A 21,173-nucleotide genomic window follows, 5' to 3' on the forward strand; every position below is an offset into this window, starting at 1 on the left:
ATAATGTTAAACTTTAAAAAAAAGTTTAAAATCAACTAAATCAAAGCAATGTATAGGTGGAAAAAAACATCTTAAGCAGGGGTGCACAAACTTTTTTCCTCGGGGGCCAAAACTGAAACCTAATGGTGGGACACGGGCCAAAAGGCCTTATTATATTGTGTTATTAGGATCCCAAGTTCCCTTGATTGACTGACCTCCTTTACAAAGTAAACTGCACATAGTAGCAGGCCAAATTAAAACCTTATGGTGGGCCAACTTTGGCACTTTGGGCAGCCATGCTCTTAAGGTATTATTATTATTATTATTATTATTATTAGTAGTAGTAGTAGTAGTAGTAGTAGTATTATTATTATTATTATTATGTGTTATTATAAAGTTAAATACACAAAATCCCCTCAAGACTGTGTGGCTGATCAGAAATGATTGCCAATAACCAAACCAAACATCAACTGCCATCAGGTTCTGATTCAAATGTTGATCAATTTTGATTGGAGCACAGAAATACCTTTTTTCACAAAAGTCATATGAGTGTTGTCCTCTGAAAACCAGTGAGATGAGTGAAACAAAAACATAATCATCTCATGGGAAATTACCAAAATTGTGTTCAACTTTACATTTCTTTATGGTAAATATTCAACTTTATGTTGTGACTGTGTTTTTGGTCTGGTTGTGTTAAGCTACAAACACTGCTTGGTCACAAACATGACTGGAAATTAGAAAAAATTATGCTGTTAAAAAAACACATGGTTTTCGGCTGCAAACTCTCCTGGCTTCTCGTCAATGATGCGGTTTTCTTGCCACTGACCTCTTCTTAAAAATACCGAGTGGTTTCACACTTCCAAATGTTGAAACGCCGTCTCAAACAGCGGTCTCATGCTTGGCTTTAGCTGTCACACCACCATCAACCCGTCCTCCTCTTGATATGAAAGTCAACTCATATACTTGCAATATGAATGTGAAATAACATATATTGTAGAAATGTCTATATGATATGTGTGAAATGCATGAATTTAACGCATCTGTCATCTGCAGAAACGTACAATACAAACATATTATTCTGGCGACTGGGCTGAGAAATTGAGGATCTATAATCTTGATGTTTATTAATATTGAAATATAGAATTACATGTCCAGTGTCCTGAATATGTTATCCATAACACCTACTCCTAACGAAGGCTAAAATCTGTATCGAAATCCCAGCAATGACTGTTTCAGCTATACATCTATGTGTAGTTGTGATGTATTTACTTGTATCATGTCTCTGTGTCTCTCTGTTTACCATCTGAAAGCCCTCTCTTCACAACCTTCTGTTCAGAGCTACAACTGTGCCTCTGAGCAGCCTGATACTTTAACTCCCATCTGCCTGTGTACTGTGTAGCTGTACCTTGCTCTGGCCTGTTTCAAGGCAACTCAAACTGTTGCTATGCTGTTAGCACTTACTGGAAGAGCGTCAGCTAAACAGTGTGATAATACTGAGCTAAAGTCCCGTTTTTTACCTCAATAAAATAATGATACCAGTAGAGGGAATTTGACAGAAAAATACCACGTGTTACAGTTTCATTTCTCAGTAACCGTAGAAACAGCCAGTAGGGATGAAGAATTGTTGTCACCTTGGGAACAGGATGGGATGTATGGAGCGAGATGGGAGAAATGTATGGAATGGGTCCTGGAATGATTGATGCCATTATGGCAGGTTATACTTAGCATAATAAGGTGTAAGGTGTGTGTGTGAGAGTACTGGTGTGTGTTTCTGTGAGTGTCAGTCAAACAAAGAGAAATCAAGGTGTTGGGAGGAATTAATCAGCACCCTCTTTTCTTCCTTTCAGCGGAGCGTTCTGATGGATTCAGTTATTATGTAAATGATTGTTCCTGCGTTCGCTCTGCAGATCCTAATTTTGCCTTCTGTGCCTGCGCACTGAGATCTAAAAGTGTGTGGGGGTTATGTGGGTGTAACAGATTAGTAGCAGCTCCTCTATGAGTGGAGTGAACTACACTGACCTCTGAGTCACAGTAACCCTCAGATCAGAGCACTGAGCGCTTTGCCGAGCGCTAGTTTCTCTGCTGGTTTCAACCAGTTTTTCAGAGATTTCCTACTCAAATTCAAATCGCTCTTTAGCATCCGGGTGGAAACGTTTTGATCCTGTCGTTTCACTAATCCTTTTTTAAAGGGAGAAATCTCATAAATTCTGTCTTAAATTCCCCTAAAATATCTTTGGCGTTTGGAAGAATGTTCCAGAACAGCCTGCAGAGCAGATTTCGGAAGACCCCCTCCTGTTCCAGTACAAAAGAGAGCTCAGTAATTCTGGAGTCCCTTCTCTCAAACTGAGTCTCTTCATCTTCAAACAACTGGTGAAAAAATAAAAAATAAAACACAAACCTCTGTCAAAAAACACGTCTTGAATGGAGCATTCAGACTGAAAATCCTGCATTAAAAGATGAAAACACTGGTGTCAGGTATCAGTGAAACGATGAAATACGCTCCAGGAAGGCCAGTTGGATATTTTAGATTCAAAAGACCGGAGGCTTATCAGACGCCTTAACATTGCACAGCAATTTATCATACTGTGAGGCAAGAGAGAGTCATCACATTGACAAGCATGTTATCTTTTGCTGCAATGATTGTGAGGTAAACATAAAAAATAAACTTCTCAAGTTACAAAATGGTCTACCAGGAATGTGTTGTTGCACATATGATTGGCCAACGAAGTGTTTTGCTCGACCCTGAACGCAGCCGAGCAAACACACACAGGAAAATATTAACGAAAGTATTAACAAAATAGGCGTACAAAGCAAAACATAGGTGCGTTTAGACAGGTGTAGTTAAAAAGGATGGTAATACTTTATAACAACTGTCATTATTTAATAGTAAATTGATAGTTTATTCAACTTTATTTTTAGGTATTTCACTGTCAGCAAACAATGAAATCCTTTATAAATCATCATTTATAGATGGTTTATAAAGCATTTCATTTCATTGAAATAACTATTAACATGCTTTCACATATGTACCACTCACAGTAAACAATCTCTTTTCTACAAAGAGAGAAAGCACTATATGATGTTCATATAAGATGGAAGCTGCAGCTCTGTCTTTGTTTTTAAATGAATGCCTGACTACACGCTCATCCTCCCCACACAGCTCGACCTTCAACCTGACGAAAACATTATGTCCATAATAATCTCAGTTGGTTTTTATAAGAATACACAAAGCACTGCACTTATTAATTTCATATTCTGAAAGGAAGAATTTCATTTCACTTTGCAGCTCGATAAGAGCCTTGAAAACTACACTTAGCTTTTAAAAGGACTGAATTCAAGTTCACCGTGAAATGTTTACACACTATTCTCCTCGTCAAACTGTAAAGTCAGTTGTGGAACATTTAAAAAAGATGAGCAAGAACGCAGCCCACGAGTTTGTACTTTAACCTTCTCAGTGCCTCACAGGTTAACAGCAGCAGATGGGGAGGAAAGTGAATGAGGCACACGGACAAAAACACAGAGAAAAAAGTACTGAGTCTTCTGCCGCAGCACAGACAGGAGACAGTACAACACTAATATGTGTGTACGTGTGCGTCTGTGAAACACATAAAATAGATGTTTGGATATCTGCATGTATTTTCTTTTACTTTCTGAAATGAATGTTCTTGTATCGTTTGCACAAATGAGAACAGCAGACCTTGTCTTTCATTTGTTCTTTCTGATCCCTCGATCCTCTCTTTCCATTTCCTTCATCTCTCTCAGGTCAGGTCAGGTTAGATTCCAAGTAAGCTCCAAAACAATCATCGTAATTTATACGGGGGGAGCTTAAAGTCAAGGCCTGAAAGAAATTCCATCTGAGAGTGGTCTGAAATGAAGGTGGTGGGTTTATTTTATCTGTCAACGCTTTGAAGTTGCCCTAAAAAAATAAAAAATAAATAAATGAATAAATTCCCAGCATTCATTTATTTTAATTACTTATTTTTCAATCAAATCAATGTGCACTTCCAACACAAATTGGTAGAAATTATAAGCTCTAATCTCTATATAAAAAAACAAAACAAGTAATGCACATTCCATGTATTTAATCACTTTGTGTTTCGTACGGAAGCCCTAAAGGGCCATGCATTCATACATTTTATTTCCTCCGTTTTCCTGTGATAACGAGTTAATTTCATTTGTTTTCTCGAGATCTCAAGTTATTATCTCGAAATAACAACTGCCATTTTCCCGAAATAACAAGATAATTTTCTCGAGATCTCAAGATAACGAAACTTTGTTTTCCCGAAATAACGATATAATTAATTCGAGATCTTGAGAAAACAAAACGATAGTGTAGTATATTAAATCATTCAGTGTAGCAATGTCAGAGGAGCAAAAGCATATCGATCACCGCGTCACATATCTTTTCAATCAAGGCCTGACACAGGCTGAAATAGCATTATGCCTCGCTATTACAGATAATATACATATTAGTGTGCTTAATATAAAAAGGCGGTTAGCAAGGCTTCAGCTATATCGGCAGCGCAGTCTAAGTGAGCCTGATGTCGTCGTTAACTACATAGCTGACCAGCTACGAGGTCCCGGGCGTCTCCATAATCTCAGGCCTATCATATCACAGTCATTATCTCGAGATCTCGAATGAATTATATCGTAATCTCGGGAAAACAAAGTTTCGTTATCTCGAGAAAATTATCCCGTTATCTCGGGAAAACGGCAGTTGTTATTTCGAGATAATAACTCGAGATCTCGAGAAAACAAATGAAATTAACTCGTTATCATGGGAAAACGGAGGAAATAAAATGTATGAATGCATGGCCCTTTAGGGCTTCCGCAGTTTCGAGAGTTTTTCCACCTGAAATATCTTCTGGTGATTACAGAAAGAAAAAACAATAAAACTCTGAAATAAGCCACACAAGGATTGAAAATTAATAAAATAAATGTTGAATTATGTGGCAAATGTCAGGAGAATTATGTTACACAATGCCAGCGAACGTAGCATAAGAGTTAATTATGTATTTGGCATTTTACTAATGCGAAGTAGAGGGAGGGGCAGAGCTGCAACAGATGTACTTAAACACACACCAACAAACACACACACACACACGCACAGATGAAACATCAAAGGCCGCAGAGTGACGGCTAAGTGACAGCTTGATCAGAAAGTTTTATGTCTCTTCCTTCGACTTATCCGACAGGAAACAGACACAAAGCCTCTGTATCCTGGCAACAGCCCCGCTTTCTGTGGCACTGAGAGATGGACAGGATGCAAGGGTGTGTTTGCATGTGTGTGTATTTCTGTGTGTGTATGAATAATGGATTGTGAATACGCCTCTGTCAGTTTAACCTCCTAAAATCTGTCGGACCCAGCAGCAGTCCGTCCGCTCATGCTGTGCGGCCAAACGTTCAAACCCCACAGAACTTCAGTTTCAATTATCAAAACGTTTTCTCGCTGAATTTTGGGAAAATCTGTATCAAATAACGAGACTCATTCCTCGTTTATTTTTTCCTTAACGTAATGGGTCTTTTTTAATGGAAGAGATTTTAACATGCTGAGGCAGGACAGACAATAAAATCAATGATGGCTGAATCTCATTTAGCTGCTTCAGTTTCAAGGTCTCGCTATTGTGCACGCTGTGGCTCTCTGTCACACTGTCTGAATCCAAATGTCCATCCTTTTTGACTTGCAGACTGGGCCCTCATGAACTTACACACTGTGACAGGCTCACCTTCATCATGTCGAGCCTGAGATGCTGTGAGGCTACACAGGCCCCCGCTAAGAGGGGCGTTGCACTTTACTGTCGCTTTTTGTCGAAACTTTTCTTTCCTTCACGTTCCTACAATTTTATATGGTTAGATGTTGCGTCTACATGCTCCAAGTATAAAGTCTCATCATGCTTCTTATGTTTTATACATTTATTCCAGAAGTTTTTTCCTTGTGTCAGCGAGTAAGAAAATCCCACATGAGCCCTCTCGCAGACTTTCCGGGAAAGCACCCATGAAGTCAGCCAGTCTGCAAGTGTGATGAACACTGGGCATTAAGATTCAGCCCGTGTGATGACTGACTGGAACACTTGTATAGAGCGGACGGATTGAAAATGTTATTTGTGCTTTTCCTAGTATGACAAGTCAAAATGTCTGCTGTCAAAAAGGCCTCGGGTGCAGCCAAGTTAAACATTGTATGTTCTTTGTGAGTGTCAGTCAGAAATCCATCAAATCTTGAGAGAATTTTGAGGGCAAAGAGTTAAACTTTAGGTGTATAAAGGTATTTATCATATCTTTTCTCACATTTATCATTTTTCTGTAGCGGGTTAAATAGTCACAGACTTGTTCTTCAGAACTGGCATGGCATTACACTGTGTGACTACATGTGCTGTTGAGGCTGTTCTCCTTAATCGAGATTCATTAAGTACTTCAACGTAAGGCATCACATCTCCTGAACTTCCTTCCTCACCTGGGTTGATCAGATGAACGAAAATCCATCAACACCACCTCCAGTGAACTCATCACACTCCGACTTTACCAAGTAATTACTGAAATTCATCCATTCAGGCCGGTCTGCAGAATCAGCAGTTTGAAGTCAAAGAGCCGCTTCTGTCGGCCAGAAAACGGTCCAGCATTGTGACTGTTCTGCTCGGTTTGATTCAGTCTTCAAATGTATTCACTTTAACTGCTTCAAGTGAGCTTTCTACTAACCCACATTTACATTTAGAACATTATTCTGAACGGGTGCCAGACTAGACTGGAAAACATGAAAATTGAATGACATGGAGTCTTCAAGGGTGTTATTATTACAGGGGGAGGTGACGATGTTGTGACAAACTGCATTATGACGAGGGAGAGAAAAAATGAGATTCCCGCGGATGTAAATACAATCCTGCTGCATCAGATAATCAGAGCACAATCTGGAGGGGAGATGCATGTTAACGCCAGATGTAAAGGGGTGTTTTGTGTGTTTGTTTGCGTAGGAACACGTGAGCACATCTGCAGGTAAGTGTGTTAGAATACTTGTGAGAGAGAGAAAATCTGACTTTGGCTCACCGCATGTGAGAGATGTCATCTTATGTGGGTGTAACAAAAGAGAGCATACCTTTGCGTGTGTGTGTGTGTGTGTGTGTGTGTGTGTGTGTATGAGTGTCTTAATCCTGCCCGTCAAAATGATTTTACAGCCCTCGCTCATCTCCTCCAGTCTTTCCAAACAGAGGAAGAGAAGATTAGTCACACCTCCTCCACTCTTGCTCTCAGTCTCTCCCTTTATCCTCTCTTCCAAAAGTGTGTATCTGCGTGTGTGCGTGTTTGTGTGTGTGCGTGAACATGCGGGTGTGTTTGTGTTTGTGTGTGGGCTCAGCGGTTTTACGTAAAGCTCCATAGAAAAGGTAAGAGTCAAGCAGAGAGTCCTTGGCAGTAGAATACAATTGCTGCTCAATGGACCATTTTCTGCAGAGCTGACCCTGCCATATTGAGTTTTCTGTTGAGGATCGCACACACACACACACACACACACACACACACACTAACACCAGGCTTTAGATGACGAGGCTGCAGTGAGGCATTTGAATAAAACACAAAAAGAGAAGTGATAGGCACACACACAGACACACAAACACATCCAGAAGGAATCACACACATACTTAGATGTCTGAGTGCAACAGCATGTGCACACATGTACATCACACATTGAGAAACACACACAAACACATATATTTAAGTACACACACACACGGATGAAAGAAAGCTATGGTTTTTCAGAATTATGTGCCCACGTTTGGCTTGATAATGATAATTACCACCTAATCACATATTCACGCGCAGAGCGTAATTACCCGCACAGCTGTTTGTACACAGTGTGTGTGAGTGTGAGCGTGCGTGTGTTTATACAGCGTGTGCAGGCGTGTATGTGTGCCTTGAGGTCAAAGGGAAATGGGTGGCGTTCCCTCCAGTGTGGAAGTGTGTGTGATGACATGATGACCTCTACATCAGCGCCGCTCTGTCACCTTTGACCTTTAGCCTAAACGAGGCTTTTGGGGGACACCTTCATTTACACGATGTCATGTTGCTCATGTAAAATGTTTTTAACCACAGGTCCTGACTTAAAATAGGGGCCTGACCTCTTCTGTTGGCTTGTCATAGTATGTAAAAAAGCCCCATTTAACTCAATTTATGTGCAAGAATTATTTTTTCCCTGTGCCAAATTCATTAAATGACTAAATCTTTTTCTTATGCATAATTTTAATATAGTTAAGAGAACTGTTAGAGCTTTGCCTACATACCGTATCTGTCAATTACAGACAAACGTCTCCAAAACAAGGGGATGCTAAAACACAATGTCCGAAAACTGCAGGTTTTCATATTTTGTAAATACAGCTTTAACTAAGCATTATTTTTATTAAAGGTGCAATATGTAAGAATTGGCCACCAGTCAAATTCATACTCAAAACAAATAGAGGGCAGCATAGCACCAGAGTAACCGCTTACTGCTGTTAACTGTGGCTGCCGTTAACTAGTTAGCTAAGTTAGCTGTGCAGCTCATGGTTCTGACTGGACAATCGAGGAGCAGGGTCGCTACTGTTTACACCACTGGCACAGGACTAGGATGGGCCAGGGCTAGCTAGTCAGCATGCTAAATTTAATAGATATCTCTGAAACACAATACATAGACATCATAACAATAATTTGCTATCATAAATGATAAAGAAATGCAGCAAATCCTTATATTTAAGAAGCTGGAATAAGCACACGTTAGACATTTTGGCATGGAAATTGAGTGATGCGATTAATCCATTATCAAAAATATTTTTTGATTAATTTTCTTATGTACAACTTTTCAAGTGATTGAGTAATCATTGCAAGCTAAAGTTGTAAAATTGTTAACAATTCTTTAATAGTAATGGTTTTTCTCTCTGTTTCTCTCCCATTTATGTCTCCCCTCCTCTTGTTGATGCTCTGTGATGCTCCTCTTTAAGGTAAGAGACAAAAGCACACACACTGTATCACAACACTGAAGGTCAGATAGATAGATAGATAGATAGATAGATAGATAGATAGATAGATAGATAGATAGATAGATAGATAGATAGATAGATAGATAGATAGATAGATAGGAATTTGGACTACCAGATTGGATAAAGAAGCAAAACATTGGAGATAAACAGAAAGATTGATAGAGCGACAAGCAGAAGATGGATCAATAAATAGGCGTCCTGATGAACAGGAAGATTGATCGAGGGGACTGACAGAAGGGGAGGACGGATCAACAGATGGGCAGATTAATAGATCTCAGATTAATAGATTATCACACAGACAGAAATAGACAGATGAACAGAGAGATATAAAGAGACCCAAAAAAGAGGTGGACAGAAGGACAATCATGTCTACAAGTCTGATAACAGACACTCTGGCTGTGATGGCTTTCCTCTGTTGCCATGGCAGCACCGTCACATACCAGCTGGACTGGAGGAGAGATGCCACAACACACACAGACACACACAAACACACACACACACACACACACGTATGCACTAACTTATGCAGTTTTTCTGTTCTCTTTTACCAAATTACTTATTTTATTTGACAGCATCAATTTTAAACACCTCCCTGTAGAGAGGGAAATTATGGAAATCAAGTCATTATTGTCTGTGAGTACAGTCTTGACTATAACAGCGATTCCTGCAGTGCGACGTGTAGATTTAATGGTGCCCTCAGTAAGATGTGGCTCTTCAGTAGCATCCAGGGGCAGCTGTAAGAAACGACAACAACATTTGCGAAGGCGAAAATCGTGATTAAATATTTACAATAAAAAAGCAATGAGAACTAATAAAACAAAGTAGTTAAGTTTTGTGTGCGTCGATGTGCATTGTGCATTGATATGCACCCAACGGTGCGGGTTAAGGTCAGTCGGTGGCCTTGCAGGCATCATTACTGAATGAGGAACAGACTTTGACACAACATAACAGTTTTGATTAAAAGTTCAGGTGGGCCCCAGTAGGTTTTCTCATTTCAAATGTGGCCACTTCATTCTTAAGTTTGGGAATGGCCTCTGTAGTTGAAAGCTTCTGTCGTTACACCGCAGCTACAGCTGCCTCATGCTCTCCTCCTATACATCCTTTTCTCTCTCGACAATATGTAAGTGTCGCAGGTTTAAAACGAAGGTCACATCTGTGCTTCATTAACATAATTATGATTCTCTTCCACTTGATATGAGTGCAAGAGTTCAGTCCAAGACAGCAGACTACCAAAAAAGTTCAAACTGCAGGTCATCTCACCTCTTGTTGGGCACGTCCCTGCCTCACTGTGAAGTCATTACTCTTACAGTCATTAATCTCTCAGTCATTATTCTTCTAAAGTCACCCACCTCTCCGTATGTTTCTCTCTTCTGCACTCTTCTCTTTTGGTTTATGACCTAATTTACAACTTTAAAAAGGTTAGGTGTATGCGAGGTGTAAAAGCAAGGAGAGCACATTGCAGTCTGTATGCTATCAGATCGTCCATCTGAAAGGTCACCTAACTCATGTTGATGAAGGTTCTCAGTCAATCAGTAATGGCAGTCACCTAACTCCGAACGCTGCTTACTGCTATCTCAAATGTCAAAGAGCTGCAGACAAACCCTTCCTCTGCAAAATGAAAGTTTGCCAGCTCCTCCTGCCTGATATGCAATTTGAGATCATATTGCAGGCAGAATCAAGACAGTTTAAAGGTCCCATATTGTAGAGAGTGAGAATGTGTTTTTTATGATGAAGCAGGTCTAACTACTTTATAAATACTGTGAGAGAACCCAAATGCTCAATTCACAGAGAATTCCTGAATTCAGAAACTAAGGTACAATCACCGCCCTCTTCATTGTCACAAGCCGGGCTGATGGACGGTTTCTGCTCAGGCCCAAGAGAGCCGACCAATCAGAGCAGGCTGGGCTTTTCAGGAGGTGGGCCTTAAAGAGACAGGCACAAAAACAGAGTGTTCAGACCGAGGGTGAATAGAGGTGCTGCAGCAAACGACAGTATGAGAAAAATAATGTGATTTTTGAACATTAAAACATGTAAACACCTAGAAAGTATGAACCTGAAAATGTGCATAAAATGGGACCTTGGAGACAAAAAAAAAGATCAAAATTGAACCAGAGAAACCGTCTCTTTTATATCACACAGTCTTCTCCCTTGTCAAAACCTGTTGTCTATATTACAAACAATGCAACCGAAGTCAACGCAAATTAATTGATTTGTATATGTCAATTTAGTACAAAAGTTATCTCATGACACTTTACAATTGGAGCAAGTCTAGACTGTACTCTTTGATCAGTTTGCAGATACCCAACCACCCCCCATCAGCAAGCACTTGGCGACAAAGCGAGAAAAAACTGCCTTCTTCATTTTCAAACTTGCAGTCTTCAGACCCAGTCAGCAGTGACTCAAGTGATCACTGGAGGCAGATTGCATGCTGGTCTCTCTGGAACCACAAAGGGCTTCATACAGGTTTTTTCAGATGTGCAGTAGCACTCCCCAAGACTTGTAAACAGACTAAAGGCTCATTATTGGATGTTAATACCCAGATAATGTATCAGAAACAGATCTCATGTTAACACCAGGCATTCAAAAGCTCTTTATCTCACGTCTCCCCTCTTTCCCTTCTCATTTTTCTTTCTTTCTTTCTTTCTTTCTTTCTTTCTTTCTTTCTTTCTTTCTTTCGCTTCTCATCCCTGTTCCCTCTAACCTTTTCCACCCCAGTTCGATCCCCCTGAACCTGCCATATATTCTAATCCCATGTTTCTGTCAGTCCCTCTGTCTCCCTCATCAGTCTTTTTAACTTACATCGACACACATGCACACACACACACACACACACACACACACACACTCTCTCTCTCTCTCTCTCTCTCTCTCTCTCTACCCCCTCACCCACCCTTTCTCTCCTCTTTTATTCGTTTTCCCTGCCATTGTTCGCCATCTATCACATCAGTCTCGTGTAATTTCAGCCCGTCTCTTGTTTCATGTCTCCTAATCTCTTCACCTGGTTCTTTCATGTCCTGTCCTCTCCGTCATACTCTTGCCCTGCCCCTTCCCTTTCCCTTTCAATCAGTTTTATTGATGAATTGATTACAGTCGAAGTGAAGATTCAGATAAGGTTAAGACCCGAGAGTCATACTGTCCCATCCTGCTTTGTTCATAATGCATGTGCGTGTTTCTTACATATACTTTTTAAAGGATCATCAGGAGCTGTTGTTTCAAGTTATGTATGTGTGTATGTAATGAGCATATAGTATCATACAGGAACCACACATGTATTTGGAAACCAAATGCACACAGAAGCACATGTAACACATCCCTTTGACCCAAAAGTGTAGTCATCTGTGCAGTCGCTCTTCAAACACATTAACCTCACTGTGCCTACAGACAGTGTATGCAGTTCAAACATTGGGTTAACACACACACACACAAAAATGGTACTAACAAACGTAGGTAACACAGCTATGTTAGTAGGGTTTAAATGATCGACATTGAGGGTGTGTCAGTATGTGAGACCAAAATGCAAAATAAGACACACTTTTGCCCACTGCAAGTATTCTTAGCACTAAATTATTATTTCTAAACCAGCTTGAAAAATAGATGTTGATTTGTTTGTTTTCTGTCCGTGCCTTCTCTGTCACCTCCGTCAAAAATGCAATTTCAGCAGTCTAATTGTTTGGATGACAAAAATGCATCTTCCCAGCACTTATCAGGTCAAACGTATTTGGAAAAGTACGCATCACATGTGTGCAGGTCTTTTATGCTATAAAATGTGCATTTGTGCTGATTTCTGCAGCACACTGATCAATTGTGACGTGCACATGGGAGGATTTTGTATGATTTCTCTGAATTAAACATGTATTTAACACAATGTCACTGCTACACACACACACCTACACACACGTACACACAGGAGATGTAGTTATTTTGAAATTCAAAGTAGACTTCTGCAAATCCCTGATAAGGCAGCCTCAGGCAAAATACAACAAATATTAATATTAGTTTTCACTATTTCACTGAGTTTGCGTCAATGTGTGTGTGTGTGTGTGTGTGTGTGTGCGCGCGCGCGTGTGTGCGTGTGTGTGTGTGTGTCTGTGCGTGTGTGCATCTGATTATGCATATTTGTGAAGTAGCTGACATCCATCACTAAACTCCCTATCAATCACTTTTTGTCCAATCAGCTAAGTGGACCTCAGCAGGGGTTCTGTGCATGTGTGTGTTAGACGGCTCCATTTAATTTTCTTGTCTTTCAATATATTCAGCTTTTTCTGTTTAGTCAGCAGAAGCACATTTAAATGTCAGATTTACAGTTTGTCAAGCGTCTCCCGCTCGCTATTTAAATAATTGAACCAAACATGTGACTTAACAAAGCAGATGATTGAATCAGTTTAACAAACACACATATGTACATTTTGACACCTGGTTCATCTACAGTAGACTACTTCACAAGCTGGTAATGATACGATGTCTACAGCGTCTTCACATCAGCTGTTTCTTCACTTTGAAGCATCATTGTCACACCGTGTGTGTGTGTGATTTAATGTTCCTCCACAGCAGGCTTCCTGTCCAGTCTGCTCTGTCCGTGTGTGTCTGTGGCAGGAATCCTTTAGTCAGAATTATGGCCTCAGGCAGCAGATACACGCTGTCATGCTGTGTGTGTGTGTGTGTGTGTGTGTGTGTGACCTCTGGGGGCGAGTATTGATTGAGTGTCTGGTGCCCCATTGTCAGCACACAGTTAGCCTCATTAGAAACAGGTCTTGCTGCCCCTCCTCTTCCTCTTCCTCCTCACATCTCTTCATCACAGATTCTTCCTCTTCCACATTCATGTCCACCCTATCCTCATTTCCTCTCCCTTCTCCACCACCTTTAATGTAAGATGATACATGGGCACTGTTGTTGCCACTACACTTTCAGTGTGAAAACATAATGAACTGTGAAGGACAAAGGTTTAATGAAACATAACACTGTTTTGTGTAATTATTGGCAGCAGCTCATCTTTTCACCCCAAAGAGCAGCTGGTGAATAATGAATTTAACATCATCCCTCACCGCCTCTTGTAGGATTTGCACAAAAAATATCATAATTACATAAAAGATGAATGTAGCCTTCTGTCCCATGTGTGCAGCCTCTTTGCGATTTGAGTAGTCTCAGTGAAATAAGTCATTTGTGTAGAACATTAAAAGATATGTGGTAAGTCACAATGTCCTTTATGTTATGAAACAAATGTGGACACACAGTAGGGTGTATATATCAAAGAAATATATCAATATGGCAACTTATGATTTATAAATGTTTTAGTGTACCAATCTAAGATTTAACACAAGTGACCTCCAAACAACCGAATCAGTGATTTGTAAATGACCCTCAAAACGACATTGGCGCTCTGTTTTCCTTAGAGTTGCAAATACCAACCACACAGGACCAAACATGTGTTTAGTCATTCATTTAGTCTATAACGGAGATGTGAACACGAATAGAAATGAAAAAATAATCGACAGTCAGTCTTAATTTTCCCAGGAGATTTTGTGCGCAGTGGCAGACAAAAGAGCAAAGTAAAGCGAGGTTTATCGCCGATGGTGTCATTATTCTATAGCCATTCAATGATTCAATCAACATTTACTTCAAAGTGTGCTGCTGCTGCACTGGACAGAATAAGAAAACTTCATGAAAGCATGTAAACCTGTTCTAGTATTAACCCAAAATAAAATTATGAACCTGAACATTATGTCAGCTTTAGAGTTGGACCCATCAGGTACCGTGAGGGCTTAATAATGCAGTAGATGTAATGTCAGAGCGTCACTGTGTTACCTTCTGTGCAATAAAAAGAGGCCAGTCATGGGAGTGCTGAGGGACCTGCGGGAGCATTTGTCAAAAGCCTGGCAGCAGCGTCCAGCAGCTGCTGCAGCCAGGTCATTGTTGACTGACTGAGGCAGGAAAACAAGCCAATACCAAAGACCTGACATGATGAGATAAAAGCATGAGCGAAGAAAAAATGAAAACCTGGACAGGTTGCCAGTCCATCGCTGGATGAAAAAACATTGACATACAAAAACAAATTCTCAATCATAGTTTTCAGTTCACCTGGTCTGCTTGTCTTTCACTGTGGCAGCAAACCAAAATCCACATGAATCCACCGAATATCCAATGTGTTAACCAGAGAGTCACAATGCCACTGATTTGATAGAGTAATTATACTTGCTTGAAATAATCAGACTAATGCAGATGAGTGTGAGGTGCAGTGGAAATAATGGGTAAACAGGAGTTTGTTTAAGACATAAGAACACCTAACACACAATCCCCCTAAAGAATTCAACAGTATAAGTCAATTTATTTTTTCTTTGAGTCGGCTGTCTTCTCGGATGTCACAGACATTGTTTAATTATCCACAGAGCAGAGTGGCAACAAATTAGCTCACCCCAATTAATAGACCCATCCTGCCAGCTTGTAATTACTGTTTTCTGGGCTTGTTCCATATAATGTTCATGCTATTGGGGTTATAATTATTTTTCTGAATCATATTCTTTGCCAACTGAAGTACACAGTGTACTTCCTGTAACCTCGGATTATATGTCAGTTGTGCCAATGCCAGGGGAGCTGTATAATGAGATGCTGTGGTTGAGTTAGTTTGTGGATGTACTTACTCTTGTGACATTTTGTATATTTCTATAAGGACTACATACTGTTTTTAAGATGGGATGTCAGAAATCAGAGGATGATAGAGGGAGGAAATCCAGGTTGTCTGTACATTTCAGCATGCAGAGCAGCAAATACTGTGAAGATACTGTAAAATCAAACTTAAATAAATATTGATGTTATTTTATGTTTGCAGGTTCCTTGAAGTGTAAAATAAGAAAAATGTGATACTTTCACAAACTCTGATTCTCTATTTAAAGGGTAACTTGTAAAACTTGTGAAAATATTCTGGCATTACACCTTCGTTGTTTCTCTGATGTCCGCCCACTCTATCGCTTCTCTCCTGATATTTTTACACCTAACACAGTGAATTAAGGGTTTATTTGTACCAAAATAGAGTTGGTGATGTTGGAGGTGGTTTTGGAGAGCTTTATTTTGTTATTCGTCGTGCTTGAATGAAGTGTGTTTTACAACATTTAAATGAGTGTTTCTGCAAATGAAGTCTGGTGGCTTTGGGACGCAGCTGTTTGTGGTGAAACAAGAAGGATCTTAATCTTTAACAGAAAGGTCTATCTCTGTAAGGATCCATTCCATAAGACTGTCAGACACTTAGAATAATAATCTGAACCTGTCAGTGGCTAAAATAATCCCTTTAGCTGGACGTACTTTGCAGGTGCTCAGTTGCCCCAAAAGGATTACAGTGCAGTACACTACGCAGTTACCCTTTAATAGATATTGCATTATTTACAGTGTATATGATAATAACACAGATGTCAGCAAACCAAAATGTATTTGATGAAGGGATGGAAGAGTATTACACACCTGTGACAGTTCACAAATATCTTATATGATGCATTTAGCATGGGTGGTTACACAGTTAGCATGGTCACAAGACAGGAAGAAGGTCCTGCGTTTGGACCTCTTGCTTGGGTTTTTATTTTTGGAGGTTTTCCCGTTCTCCCCAAGTCAATATTCGTTTCCTCCGAATGCTGTTGTATTAACAAAGATAGGTGTTTTAAGCAAAGGTTGTTCGTTGAGTGAAGGGAAGAGTTCAGATATACTGTGGATCTATGGGAAGACAAAGTATCAGCTAAACTCTATACAAGATGTTTAATTTCCTTCCAGTTTGCATTGGTAGTGTCAGACCAGGACAGACTCCGGCTGAAGTTTCCACTGCTGAATGAATCGTCATCACACCTAATAGTTTCACTGGTTTGAATAATAACTCTGCTGTATAGCTCAGTGATCTGAAAATCTGAACCTCTGATAGTTTACAGCCTGAGAAAAGTGTTGTCTTTGTCTCTGGAGAAGATTGATGATAGCTGACGTGTCTGCCATCAGGGCCATCACCTCAGTGTACCCCTTACAGTACCAATTCTCACTCCTCTAATATGTTCACACCTGCTTTCACCACATAATCATCTCAGCCTCATCCTAAACTTTCATACAGCAACCTCATTCCTTTTTCATGAGACAGGCATACAGGAGCTCATAAACACTTCCTGTCACCAGCTGAAACATTCATCGGGTTTACAGTTTTTACCATAAAAGTGTCTGTATCATGTTTTTCAAAATGAATGTTTTTGAGGACTTACCCTGAAAACTAGAACAGTGAGAAATCTATCGATAAAGTATTTATGAATACCCACTTGAGGATCTCAAAAGACTTGAAGTACCCGCCCTCAGCTTGGAGCAGCTTGCAGCCAGTACACCCTCCAGGGTGTCGCCACTGCAGATTCAAAAACACACACACGACTCAAGGTGACCTAAGATTTTTTTTGCCAAGGAGGAAAAGAGGTCATGGGAAAGAGAGGAGCGAGTGAACGGACATGAGAAGATGGAGAGGGAGGCATAGAGGGAGGAAGGAGGGGTTAGGGAGGGAGGAAGAATGGAAAAGGAGAGGTGAGCGAAATGTCAAGGAGACTTAGAGGTAACATCAGGAGACTGAGGCATTGTAGTGTGTGTGTGTGTGTGTGTGTGTGTGTGTGTGTGTGTGTGTGTGTGTGTGTGTGTGTGTGTGTGTTCCTGAGCAGATAAACAGGGAAGCTCCCAGAGGGGAGTCCATCCTGGAATTTTTAACAGGAAATGTATTCTTCCCCTAAACAATGGTGTAATGCGCGCACACACACATACACGTACAAAAACAGAAAGTATACATACACACACACACACGCTAACAAAGCCTCTGAGTCTCATTAGGAGTGCAAGACAGTACAACAAAACATTTACATCAATCAAATCACTCACCTTGGACAGTATCCGCTTGCCTTAGTATCCGCTTGGTGTCTGTGCGTGTGTGTTCTTTGCATTCACTAATGTGTATGTTTGTTTATTTTCATGTTTTCGCTGGTTATTCAATCATTAAAATCCTATTTGTGAGCTTGCACCTGTGCATATTTTCATCTGTGTCTGTTTGGGTGAAATAATCACACCGTGTTTATAATTCAATTTAATACATTTTCATTTTTAATTTGCTGCATTCATGTGCAATAGCTGCCCCAGGTGTACACTTTGAAGTGGGATCTCACAGAGACAGACACACGCAGCCCTTTCGTATGGTGACGTGTTAAACAGAAGGCTGGAGTCGGGTGAAAGGCTCAGCGGTCGAAATAACAAGTGTGTGAACATGTGAGCACAGGGAATACACCTCTGTCTGTCCTCTCTTCCTGGAAGCATGGCAGTATTCCTGACGTCCTGTTTCTCGTCCAAAGAAGAAACTCAGTGTTGACAATTAATAGGAGCGACTCAGAGGGATGGGAGGTTTTCAGTTGTGTCACAAATCTCCTGGCAGCCGTTGTGGAGACAAACTGGAGAATTGGCTGTGAGCAGAAAAAAACATTCAACAACCAGACTGAAAATAACTCGAAAAAGCTGATAGTGTTAACTTTTAGTCTAATAATAAGGTAGATTTCCAATTTTCTCTGCAGTCTTTTCTATGGTTCCAGTGATTATCAAGCTGGCAGATTAACTTGAACATATAATACCAGCCTCTATTAAGTACACTGGCTGCCACTCATATGTATCAATAGCACTAGTGATGGCTTTGTAACTGGAAATCTGTGATTAGCTAGTTAAAAATATGACATCATCCGAGCAAAACTTTATATTTATCACTCAGTTTCACCTGTTATAGTATATCTAAGAAACAGCTTTTACTTCACAGAAAAAGGAGGGTTCAGAAGAGACTCTTTAACTTGATGCCAAACAAGTCCCATGAGTGGCCTCTAGGCTTTTTAAGCCCTGCGTATCCCCGCGAGTAATGAAGAAAGTTCTAGTCTGCAATTCTGCATCTATTTTCAAATGTGACTAATTTTGGCAGCTTGTGCAAGCTGGGGAAAACACTATGGCAGAGACAACAAGAGCAAGAACTGGAGATGCTGAAGTCATGCAGCACCAAATATAAAACAAAAGTCATGCAAAATTGTTTTGGAACTTCAGCAACATCAGTGACACTTTGCTGGTCCAATAGGTTCCTGTGATTGACTAGAAGGAAACACATATATAGATGTAAATACTTTATGCTAATTACAGGGAAAATTAAGATTGTTTGTTTCCTGTTTATGATAATAAATCGCTAAAATAATGCAGTAGGTCAACTGACCATGCCAAAATGTTACACTAGGTAACAGAAAGCTCATCCTCTTTTATAGAGTTTGTGGTACAGCATATCATTCGTTCATGAAGGTCTAGGTTAGCGACTTTGTCAAGTGAATACTACTTACAGCACTATTATTGCTTAGCAGACTTAGCTAATGCTCCTAAAGCGTCAAAGTGCCGCTGGTGCATCAGTTATTATCATGCCTTGTTATTTACGCTAGCTCCGCCAAGCTCCCTCACCCATAATTGTTCCCCCGGTAACCTCTTCTACGACCTCCCCAGGAAACCTCTTTGCTCCGATCCTAATCGCTGTGACAACTAGAGGGATTTTTCACTTCATCGAAACATATGTATACATACATATGTTTTGATGAAGTGACAAATATATATATATATATATATATATATATATATATATATATATATATATATATATATATATATATATATATATATATATATATTCTAGGCACATGCTGAAATGACTGATCCTGCCGTTCTTCTTGGAAGCAGTCTCAAATTGACTGTTTAATTATTTACTTGCTTTTAAATGCAGCAACTCCGGAAAATCAATCAACTGCTCCTAAATGCAATGATCTCTGTGTCCCAAACTACCAGTGGAGCCAGAGTTTAGGGGTGAGACACAACGAGAACCACAGAGTTGTGCATTGTGACATTATCATGCACGGCACTGTGAACGACATGGCAACTGTTTCTGTATCCATGGACTGTGCAGGCAGTTTCCTAGGCAGCAACAGTTGTTGCCTTGTTTCTAGATAGATAGATAGATAGATAGATAGATAGATAGATAGATAGATAGATAGATAGATAGATAGATAGCGCAATAAAAGGTGCTTAACAATACAGTGAAAATATAACAAATGATGATTTTAAAAAAAGCCGAAAGTAGTCGAGCAGGGTAACAACCCAGTGTATGATAAAAAAAAACCAGTGAATATAAAGTGAAATGGAGCCAAGAGAATGGCAAGAGCATGTGGGTGTCTGTTCCTGAACAGAAGAGTCAGATTAAAATAGAACAACAGCCATGTGACGACAGTGTGACTGTCAAACACCTGCAGTGGAGAGACAGAGAGAAAAAGAGGGGAGAGACAGAGAGGGAGAGGGAGGCATAATGGGATGTTAGGGACAAATGGAGAAACAGACAAAGAGACATAAGGAAAGGGGTGGGGATGGACAATGAATAGTGAGACTATGTAAAATTTTAGATGGAACAGAGCGACAAAGAGGGAAAGCGTGAATCAGATACAGATGAGGGAATGGTCGGGAACAAATGAAAAAGAAGGTGAGGTTGAAGAATGGAGACCATTATTGTGGCCTGGCTGCCAGAGTTTGTGTGAATGAGAAAGTACTGGTGTGCACTCCCATCACTCTACCTCTTTCCTGCCCGAGTGCTTTGAATACATCCTTACAGCAGTGCTGCTGGGGGGAGAGAAAGTAGATGAGCTGAGGTGTCATTGTCTCAAACAAAGGTGCTATCATACACGACACATCTGTTGCAAATTTCACAAGCTAGTTTTTGAGCGGCCATGATATTTAGACAGGCCTGATTGGCAGTTGTTGACATTTGAGAGGAGGACAGTCCCTCGGTGAGAGCTGATGACAATCAGAGCCATTTAAATTAGATAAGGTGCTTAGCATTTTACTGCATCACCCCTCAGTCTGCATCAGGAACAAACACAGAGATCAGACTGGGATTTATTCAAAAGTAGTATACTATTATGTGTTTTATTATCAAAACAATAATCATAATCTGTCCACACATGCTAAGCATACTCTCCGAGTCAGTAACTTACACTTTACAAGCATATCAGTATCTCAGTGATCGTCATTCTTCAATACGTTTTTAAAAGTTTTCAGTAATAGTTTCCATGGTTACAGTGCAAACAGGAACTGTTAATAGATCATTTGGCATGACTTTTTGAAAAATTGGCCAAAATGCAAACAAATACA

The 21,173-nt window shown here is 40.1% G+C and overlaps 1 protein-coding gene across 2 annotated transcripts in view; it reads left to right on the top strand.

The window, feature by feature from the left end:
- The window catches only part of pde2a (phosphodiesterase 2A), a 111,860-nt gene that overhangs the window by 45,033 nt on the left and 45,654 nt on the right, over positions 1-21,173 (top strand). Inside the window, exon 1 of one of the 2 annotated variants that reach the window (XM_073481625.1) lies at positions 8,910-8,939. The exons of the other annotated variant lie outside the window; for it this stretch is intronic. Coding sequence (XP_073337726.1) covers positions 8,925-8,939 — 15 coding nt within the window. The 5' untranslated portion in view covers positions 8,910-8,924. Of the gene's footprint in view, positions 1-8,909; positions 8,940-21,173 lie in introns of those variants that run through there. 2 annotated transcript variants of the gene reach the window in all.

Source organism: Pagrus major, chromosome 2 (genome assembly GCF_040436345.1).
Source record: "Pagrus major chromosome 2, Pma_NU_1.0".
NCBI lineage: Eukaryota > Metazoa > Chordata > Actinopteri > Spariformes > Sparidae > Pagrus > Pagrus major.